This window comes from Oreochromis aureus, linkage group 15 (assembly GCF_013358895.1).
Source record: "Oreochromis aureus strain Israel breed Guangdong linkage group 15, ZZ_aureus, whole genome shotgun sequence".
In the NCBI taxonomy this organism is placed as follows: domain Eukaryota; kingdom Metazoa; phylum Chordata; class Actinopteri; order Cichliformes; family Cichlidae; genus Oreochromis; species Oreochromis aureus.
In genome coordinates, this window is record NC_052956.1 from 33,083,989 (window position 1) to 33,093,486 (window position 9,498).

Sequence of the window (9,498 nt, forward strand, 5' to 3'; positions counted from 1 at the left end):
ATAATAGAGCAGGGTAGCTACGTGGTATATGTGTCCTAGTGAAGGTTATATTATTAACTATAATCTCAATAAAAGAGTTGCCAAGATGAATGCGTCATGGACGCTGTTCCGGAAGATGTCAACGAGAGAAGGTGTGTTTCCGGAAGACGTGGCTGTTGCTGCAGTGGCAGCTGTCATCCAAAATTATTCTGAGAAGAGCTTTTTTGTTCTGCTTCTGTCTCATCCAACTACATTTTCAAGATGATTTCTCTAACGGACTCCCAAAGTAAGAGCTGTGTTTTTGAGTGTATCCGTAGGTTCCTGCCATCTCAGTTAACCCTAGTTTGAGCTGCAGTGCTCAAAGTGCTAACTAGCACTGTCAGTACAAGAAAGTTACCTTTCATTTTTCTCTCATGACATTCAGTGGCACGAATAGCCAGCAGCTTACCCCCCAATAATATCCGCTGTAGCCACTAGAACGACCAGAGTTACGTGCTAGTTCATTTTTAAGCGCTCTGACAACTTTAGTATTCAGAGTGAGCAGCGGGGCTCCTTTGGAAGCACTGTTGTGATTCTTATTGTGGATATTTCTGCCATCCTTGTTTGTATATGTGTTATTGGAGTACTTCAGTGTGCTTTAACTGAAATAAGTCTGTTAGAATTATGACTATATGCAGGATTACAGGATTCGGGGAAACGTTCATATTGTAATTTCTAAAGCAGACAATTTACTTCTTAATTTAATTTAATTACAATATATTATCTCTTCATGTTATCCTAAGATTTAAGTGTCAGACTCTGATGGTTTGTGTGTGCCCTTCAGAGATTGGAATGGGATTAACAGGCTTCGGCGTGTTTTTCCTCTTCTTCGGGATGATCCTGTTCTTTGACAAAGCACTTCTGGCTATTGGAAATGTGAGTAACCTGTTGTTGTTCCAAATGATGTTAGGATGTCTAAAAGTGCAACTTCTGGTTACACAGATGCATTACTGTGTGACACGGGACAATTATTATTAATTATAATCTGTTAGTGTGATCCAGCTGTGTTTAGTTTCACATAGCAACAACATCATTAATAGCTTCAAGTCTTAAAGTGCTTCACTTTCTCAGCAGTGCCACGTTTGCATTATTTCAGTTACACAGGAAATAAAACTAACATAAAATGTCTCAGTTATGAACTTGCAGGTCACTCTTCTGTGGAACCAGCTCCTAGTTTGGATTTGGGAGACAGACAACCTCTCTACGTAGATTAGGCTGAAAACTTTAGTCTCTGATAAACAGCATAGTTAGGGCTGGATCAGGTGACCATGAATCTTTGAGGCTCCCCATGATGCACCGAGTGCTTCTTCTTCACTTGCCTTTTTTTTTAGGTCCATTTAATTATTAGTTATTAAAATCTGACTGTCTTCCACAGCATGTCTTCCTCCTCTCATCCTCAAACAGTTGCAGCAGATGGCCGCCCCTCCCTGCTGGGGGTTTCTTCCAGTTCCCAGGGAATTTTTCCTTCCCACTGTCACCAGTGCTTGCTCATAGGGGGTCATCTGATTGTTGGGGTTTGTCTGTATCACTGTAGGGTCTTAACCAATGTTCTCTCTAAGCTGCGCAATTGCGCACTGCTGGCACGGTCTCTGGGCACAGAAAATCTGTGTTGCGCACAAAAAAAATTAAACTGAATTGAAATTAAAATTAATACTTTAACAATTCTGTTTTGCAGTGTTAGTCAGTGAGTGACTGGCTGCTCCCATATTGTATTAGAACGATGCCACCTTATCCCATAGTCCAGCCAATAATGCGATTTACATTCGTATATAGGCAGGTAATCTACGTCGTTGACAGGCTATCACAGCGTCCTTATGTGCCGACACCGGTCTTTTAGCTGGCAAAGCAGCGTGGCTGACGTGGAGTGAAGCCACGTTAATGACAACGTGTACAACCATTGGAGATGTGAGCAGGACAGACGGAACAATTGACGGAAAAAGTGTGGACTTTATACCAGTTTTTAAATTGTGTTGATAGGCCACGTAAAACCAGAGTTATGATAAAAATATATGCAATGTTTGGTTTTCTTCCTGAATACTGTCGTTGTTTATATTTACTGCGGGAAGAAACGGTAAAAACGGCATTTTATAAGGAAAACGCTCGAAAGCACTCTCCGCCTGTGAGCAAAAACAAACTCCACCCCCCTCTCCCTTTCCTATTCGTCCAAAAAAATACCATGTCGACCAATCAAAAAATGATATGGCAACGCGGCATCTAGTTGTTAAGAAACGGGGGGAAGTTTTAGGAGTGACGGCGGTGCTTTGATATGTGAGAGATTTGCGACTTTTAGCGCAAATCTTGTGTAGTGTAGTCAATAGTTTTGTTGTGTGTGTCAGAACAATGAGGCGGCTGCTGAATGTTACAGGTGTTACAGGAGTGATACATCTCCTGTTGTCAGGCCTGCAGGTATCAGGCTGTTGTTCTCCTTTATCTCATAGTGGACAGAAATTATTTTTTGGAGTGGCACAAATAATTTGTGTGGCATCAGATTTGATGCAGAACAGCTGATTGTTCTGTAAATAGTTTGAAATGTTTATTTAAAAATGCCTTGGCTGCATTTAAAAAAAAAAATAGCTGCAAAAATCTTTGTTTGCCAAACTGAGGTACTTTTTTGAAGTAGTAACTATATAATTAATTGCCCAGCATTGGTCATTATATACTGTATTTTGCAGACAGAGAGTTACAGGACTCTCTCCCAGACCACAGACTCATAATACAAGTCAGAGCTTTTTTTTAAAAAGAAAGAAAGTTGTGTTTTCAAAATTGGAGTTCAAGTTATTTTTACTTCCAATAGTGTTAACATACTACACAGGTCAATGACTAGATTCTTTTTTACATTTTCATTGTAAGTGGGCTAAAGCAGTTAATTAAAAGTAGTCTAACATAAATGTAAATGCTGTAATTTGATTATTTTAATAAACCGTGTAACTTGGATGGATTAGATGCCGGCACGACCACAGTGCACACGTCTGATGTCGCTCACAGTGGTCCAAGGGATCGCTCGGGGAGTTTGTGTGTTCGCTCAGACACGTGAAAAATTAGAGGGAACATTGGTCTTAACCTTATGATATAGAGCACCCTGAAGTAACTGTTGGGTGATATGGCACTATATACATAAAATTAAATTGAATTGAATCCAAAATCCCCCATAGATATTTAGCTGACTGCAATTATGATTCACGTGATTTTAGTGCATATTAAACCATTCAGTGAGCCCAATCGTCCCATGAAAAAGACCATTCCCATTTGGACAATAATGTTTCATGTCACAGGATTGCTCTGATATGTGTTGACCATTACTGCTAAACATAAGAGAAATACCCAATCACCTCACTGTAGGCGTCAAAGGTTCAAGCATGATCTCTTGTTTTTGTTAGCTGTTGAAAATGTATTCACATCTGCGTGTCTTACTTTTTGCAACACTGACGGCCTCTATTTGCTTACATCTTTATAGTGCTCTGAATATCCATTGTAACCCTAATATCAATATCTGTCTTCATGGAACTAATGATGGACCATTATTGGAAGAGCTGCTCTTTGCCTTTGCTACCAAACTAAATCAGTTATGTGCCAGACTGCAATTCATACTTTCTAATCTATTGAATGACATATTTCCCATAGATCTGAATGTAAATGGCAGTTAGGCAGTGTATTGATACACTGTCCAGTTGAGCAGTGTTTGTGACAGAAGGTCCTGCCACGTTGGCTGAGAATATGAATATGAATATGAATATGATCGGGGTCTTGTTCGCGAGTGATGGGAGAAGGGAGCCGGAGATCGACAGACGGATTGGTGCTGCGGCTGCAGTGATGCGGACGCTGCACCGGTCCGTCGTGGTGAAGAGGGCTGAGTGTAAAAGCGCTCTCAATTTACCGGTCGATCTACGTCCCGACCCTCACCTATGGCCACGAGCTGTGGGTAGTGACCGAAAGAACGAGATCGCGGATACAAGCGGCGGAAATGAGCTTCCTCCGAAGGGTGGCTGGCCTCTCCCTTAGAGATAGGGTGAGAAGTTCGGCCATCCGGGAGGGGCTCAGAGTAGAGCCGCTGCTCCTCCACATCGAAAGGAGCCAGTTGAGGTGGTTCGGGCATCTGATAAGGATGCCCCCTGGGCGCCTCCTGGGTGAGGTGTTCGGGCATGTCCCACCGGGAGGAGGCCCAGGGCAGACCCAGGACGCGCTGGAGATTATATCTCTCGGCTGGCCTGGGAACGCCTTGGTGTTCCCCCGGATGAGCTGGAGGAGGTGGCTGGGGAGAGGGAGGTCTGGGCTTCTCTGCTTAGGCTGCTGCCCCCGCGACCCGATCTCGGATAAAGCGGATGAGGATGGATGGATGGATGAATATGAGAATAATTATAATAGAGTAGTGTGGAACAGTGGTTAGCACTGTCGCCTCATAGCAAGAAGATCCTTGGTTTGAATCCAACAAGGCCTTTCTGTGTTTGCGTGGATTCTCTCGGGGTAGTCCAGCTTCCTCCCACAGTCCAAAGACATGCAGTTAATGGGGTTCCCATAGGTGTGAATGTGAGTGTGAATAGTTGTGTGCCTCTATGTTAGCCCTGCGACAGACAAGCAAGGGTTAGGCTGTACCCTGCCTATTGCCTTATAATAGTTGGACTAGGCTGCACCCCCCTGTCACTCTGACAAGGATAAGTGGAAGTGAATGGATTGATTTGAATAAGCAGGTTGATTAGTGACTAGTCAGCTGCATTTGGTTTGTGGCATCTCTACTGGCTACACAATTATCATTTAAAACCAATAAAATTAAACTCCAAGTTGTTTTTTCTTTCATTCATACTAGTGCAAATAATTCCCTTTCTTTCAGTCTGTTTGGATGGTATTTATATGATGCCGATGACAACACTGGATACTTGATTGCGTGTGCTTGCAGTTTCGAACCCTTCTCTAATATTTTTCCACTCTCTGTTTTGTCTCTGCAGATTCTCTTTGTTGCTGGACTCTCCTTTGTCATTGGGCTTGAGAGGACCTTCCGCTTCTTTTTCCAGAAGCACAAGATGAAGGCCACCAGTTTCTTCCTGGGAGGAGTGTTTGTGGTGTTGATTGGCTGGCCCATTATTGGAGTTTTGCTCGAGATCTATGGTTTTTTTCTCTTGTTCAGGTAAGATGAATACAAAAGGCACACAACAGGTTCAGTAGACTGACAGTTCTCTTGTTTAAAGAGCCCACAAAACACTGAAACCTGAGATACAGTAAACTTATTCTTTACATGAAAGAAGCAGGATGACTTGAGAGATCTGATTGAAACTTGGGCTCAGTCCTGAAGAGCCCTACATTAAATATAATATAGCACTTTGGAAAGCACTGTTTTCATCAAAGTTGCAGTGCGTTTAAAGAGTTAAAGTGGACATGAAACACTACATGGACCACTATGCTTTAAAAAACTGCCATAGATTTCGCACTGTCTGTGAAACTGGATTTAGGAAATAACTGCTTAAAGTTTTTAAAACAAGTTTAGCATCATCCTGAATCTGCACAGAACATAACGTCACCAGGTTGGGTTGATTGATTGTGGTCTATAGACTTACTGTCACGATCAGTGGCTTCAGATTGTGTGTTATTGTTACGTTCCTCCTCCTGAGGCATTATGAGGTCCTAAATGCAGACCACAAGAGGCAAACTAGATTTCAACAAAAGGCGAGCCATTTATTATGGCTGAGAACAAAGCATGAACAAAACAAGTAAGCCAAAATAATCAAGGATTTGATCATAAAAAAAACTAGACTGTAAAAGCTAAATTCCTAACAAACTGAAAACCTGGAACACTGGGAATACCTGGAGACACTTTGGAAATATCGAGAGAACGAGGAGACATGAGGGAGCATTAACGGATGCACCAAACTGTTGTTGCAATTTGGCGCTATATACATGAAATTGAATTAAATATCCAATATCCAATATTAAGAAGCTAATATAGGAGAAATTTGCTCTCTCTTTCTAGTCCCTGTCAGTATTTTCACTGTAGCATTTTGGTTCAACTGAAGCTTTTCAGTTGAGGAGTTTTTAGGATAGTGCTGATATGTGGTAGATATCATTTTAGCCAGTGTTGTTCAGAAAATGTTTTCAAAATACACTTAACAAAGGACACTCTGTCAATTCCAAAAATATCACAGGATAATTTAATTTGAACCAGGAGATGTCGGTAATGCTTAAAGACGAAGACCAAGCCCAGTTCTGAGGAGCCTTGAAAGCTAGCAACAACTTGGTTTTAATAATCAACGTGTGGGATGATCCTGTTCATCTTCATTATAAAAACATTTACGCATAAAAGATGGTTCAAAGGTAGTAGATTTTATAATCTGTCATCTAGTCTGGTTCAAATAATATAATGATCAAAAAACACGTTGGGTTTTTTTTTCATTAATTGTCTTTGGCTTCTCCCCTCTGTCTTACTCTCCCCTCTTTAATCATATCCAGGGGCTTCTTTCCAGTGGCTGTAGGCTTTATCAGGAGAATACCAGTCCTTGGCTCCATCCTAAACCTGCCCTTTATCAGTGCAGTGAGTATTAACCAGCTCTACACCTGCTGTGCAGCTTTTGTTTAAACACAGCATGGTTTGTTCATTAATCATCCTACTCAAACACCTCAAGCACAACAGATTAACCAGACTGCCCAAATAAATGCCATGGTTATTTAATTGAAAATCAATTTAATAGACACACGATCTCAATATACACAGCTAGGATGGAAGCAGTTTGGAAAATTAAATGTAGTTTTGTGTGTTTAGCTTGTCTCACACATTGCTTTGTGGCTAATAAACATACTCCTACCATGCTGTTGTGTTGGAAGCTTTGTTTTGAGGTGAGCATCAGTCTTTTTTTTTTTTTTTTCTTAAGCCTTCGTAAGGCTCTGAGGACAATCAGCAGTCGTGGTCAGTCACTGCCGATTTTCCTTTGCATGTTAACTTATGTAACACGCTTTGAGTCTCATCTTTTTGGAGCAGGTAATTGTCTTTTGTTTTTTTAACCTTTAAGGCACACACCACAGGCATGTCATCTGAAGACTGATATATCTTAAGATGACATGCTGTACATCCAGTGAGCCAAGTCATCCATCCATCGTCTTTTACTTCTCCAGTTCAGGGTTGCAGTAGCCTCTTTTAGTCATAGGGCAAGAGTCGGGATGCACCCTGGACAGGTCACCAGCCTATTGCAGGGATAGCACAGAGAGACATTGACAGTCACCTGTAGCCAGTTGAGAATCACCAGGGAAGTTTACCTGCTTGTCTTTGGACTGTGATAGGAAGCTTGAGTTGGATTTTAACAGTAAGGCTGCACCATGCAAAATGCAGCGAAATATGAACTGTACAAACTGCAGACAAAAGGATTTAAAAAGTTGGTCATTGCATGTGCAATGAGCCACTTCGAATATTTTAACAAGCTAAACGGCCAGCTTCTATGTAAGATTAGCTGTCACAATGTCCCACTAGCATGTTGGCTAACCTGACAAAATCTTGTAGTTATGGGCATATGTGCATACATTTTCTTCTTTTTTAACAGTATCATGTATAAAAGAAGTGGATATAGCCTTCAGATCTAAAAAAGGAAGTCAGTTCCTTAAATGACATTAACCTGCTGTCTTTCCATTGGTATTGTAGGGGTTCAGTGCAATAAGGACTGGGCAGCGGTCAAAGGCAGAGGTCCCGTTGGTCTCATACCCAGTTGGCTCTAGGGAAGGGGTCTCGAACTCCAGTCCTCGAGGGCCGGTGTCCTAAAACTTTTCCATGTGTCCCTGTTGCAACACACCTGTATACAATTAGTAGGTCATTAGCAAGACTCTATAGAACAGGGGTGGGCAGCTCCAGGCCTCGAGGGCCGGTGTCCTGCAGGTTTTAGATGTGTCCTTGATCCAACACAGCTGATTCAAATGGTTACATTACCTCCTCAACATGTCTTCTCTTCTTATCTTCTCCTCAACATAAGTTCTCCAGAGGCCTGGTAATGAACTACTCAAATAATTAGTTCATTACCAGGCCTCTGGAGAACCTCAAGACATGTTGAGGAGGTAATTTAGCCATTTAAATCAGCTGTGTTGGATCAAGGACACATCTAAAACTTGCAGGACACCGGCCCTCGAGGCCTGGAGTTCGACACATGTGGGTTAGGGGTTGCCACTTCAACATGCAGTCAAGTTCTATACTCTTGCTGATGCCCTACTAATTTTATTCAGGTGTGTTGCAACAGGGACACGTGGACACAAGTTTCAGGACACCGGCCCCTCATGTACTGAAAGAATAGTTCAGAGTATTCAGACTTGTTAGACTCATCTTTTTTGTTTGTTTTAAACAGAAAGTAGTGCACACAACCTCGTTGCAAAAAGGTTATAAAAATGACCAGAAATTTTAAGACTGCGCCTTGTCAGCTGTGGTGTGTCCCTTTAGGTCATGCATGCTTCACTTTAAAGTGTTTCAGGATAGCAGCAAACACTGCGGTTCAGCCACTCCTACATTTATCTGTGCCAAACATTCTCCACATGAGTCCTGAATGTCAACAAGATGTCACTTAACACGGTTTCTTTCTTTTCTTTCAGTATGCGGACAAAGTGGGCGAGAGCAACACTATGGTATAACAGTGACTTTTTGTAACCAGAGAAAATTGTTTGATTATAGGTTTTATAAAGCATCACAATCTCCCATGGTGCTGAGTAAAAGCACCTAAATATACAGATCAGATTCAGATTTCCCCATTCAAGCAGACAAGGACTGTTTTTGTCTGTAACTTCAGTGGTCACCACTACCAATCATGGATTCATCGTCTTTTCACACCATCAGTTTCTTACTGTCGACACTAAAGTCTCTACAATAAATGTTTCAAATGCCATCGATCCCTTCGCCATTGACTGCATCTTGCGTTTAAAAGGAGGATAGAAGACTCCCTCAAGGCCCAACTTTGTCTACATGATGTTCTTAATCTGTGGAACTATCAGATAAAACTACTCAGTACAAGGACAAGAAGTGGAAGTACATCCTGCCATGTTTGCCACGTTTGTGCCTGTGCTTTAACTTAATTTGCACAAAAGCTTTTAAATCCAGGATTTTGTTTACAGTTACCCCCCACGTTTCAGCTGTTGGAATACCAAGTATGGCTGTTGTAATATTTACTTTGTCCATTTCTTTGTGATTGTGTTCAGTGCTGGCTAGAAGTGCTTCTGTATAAATTATTTTTTAAATATGATCGCTTGAATTCATCTGTTATGAGTGGCAGTCTGTCTACTATTGGGCTATTACTACTATTGGGCACAGTTCTCGAGTATTTTATTAGACATTAAGTGTTCAAAAACAATGTTCATGCAACACAAAAGTTAAGGACACATTGAATATTTAATTCATCAAGATCCAAGCTGAAAATCCTTACTGATGCACAAAATAGTTTTATACCAAAATCATATACTCTTTGAGAGCTAGAATTTAAAAATACAACAAGTTTAAATTATTTTCTGCTTGTTTCTATCAGTACATTTATG

The 9,498-nt window shown here is 41.3% G+C and overlaps 1 protein-coding gene across 1 annotated transcript; it reads left to right on the forward strand.

Moving 5' to 3' along the window:
• Positions 1 to 97: 97 nt before the first annotated feature.
• golt1ba (golgi transport 1Ba) lies at positions 98 to 9,209 on the forward strand. The gene is made up of 5 exons (XM_031741642.2): positions 98 to 265; positions 803 to 894; positions 4,959 to 5,137; positions 6,454 to 6,535; positions 8,566 to 9,209. The coding sequence occupies exons 1-5, from the start codon at positions 241 to 243 to the stop codon at positions 8,602 to 8,604; spliced, it is 417 nt and encodes a 138-aa protein (XP_031597502.1). The 5' UTR covers positions 98 to 240; the 3' UTR covers positions 8,605 to 9,209.
• The last annotated feature ends 289 nt before the right edge of the window (positions 9,210 to 9,498 follow it).

What these genes read in the sequence shown, in the direction of transcription:
- golt1ba (XM_031741642.2), top strand. Translation starts at nt 241, where the DNA reads ATGATTTCTCTAACGGACTCCCAAA. An exon ending in TTCTCTAACGGACTCCCAAA is followed by an intron (nt 266 to 802) that starts GTAAGAGCTGTG and finishes TGTGCCCTTCAG; the next exon opens with AGATTGGAATGGGATTAACA. An exon ending in CACTTCTGGCTATTGGAAAT is followed by an intron (nt 895 to 4,958) that starts GTGAGTAACCTG and finishes TTGTCTCTGCAG; the next exon opens with ATTCTCTTTGTTGCTGGACT.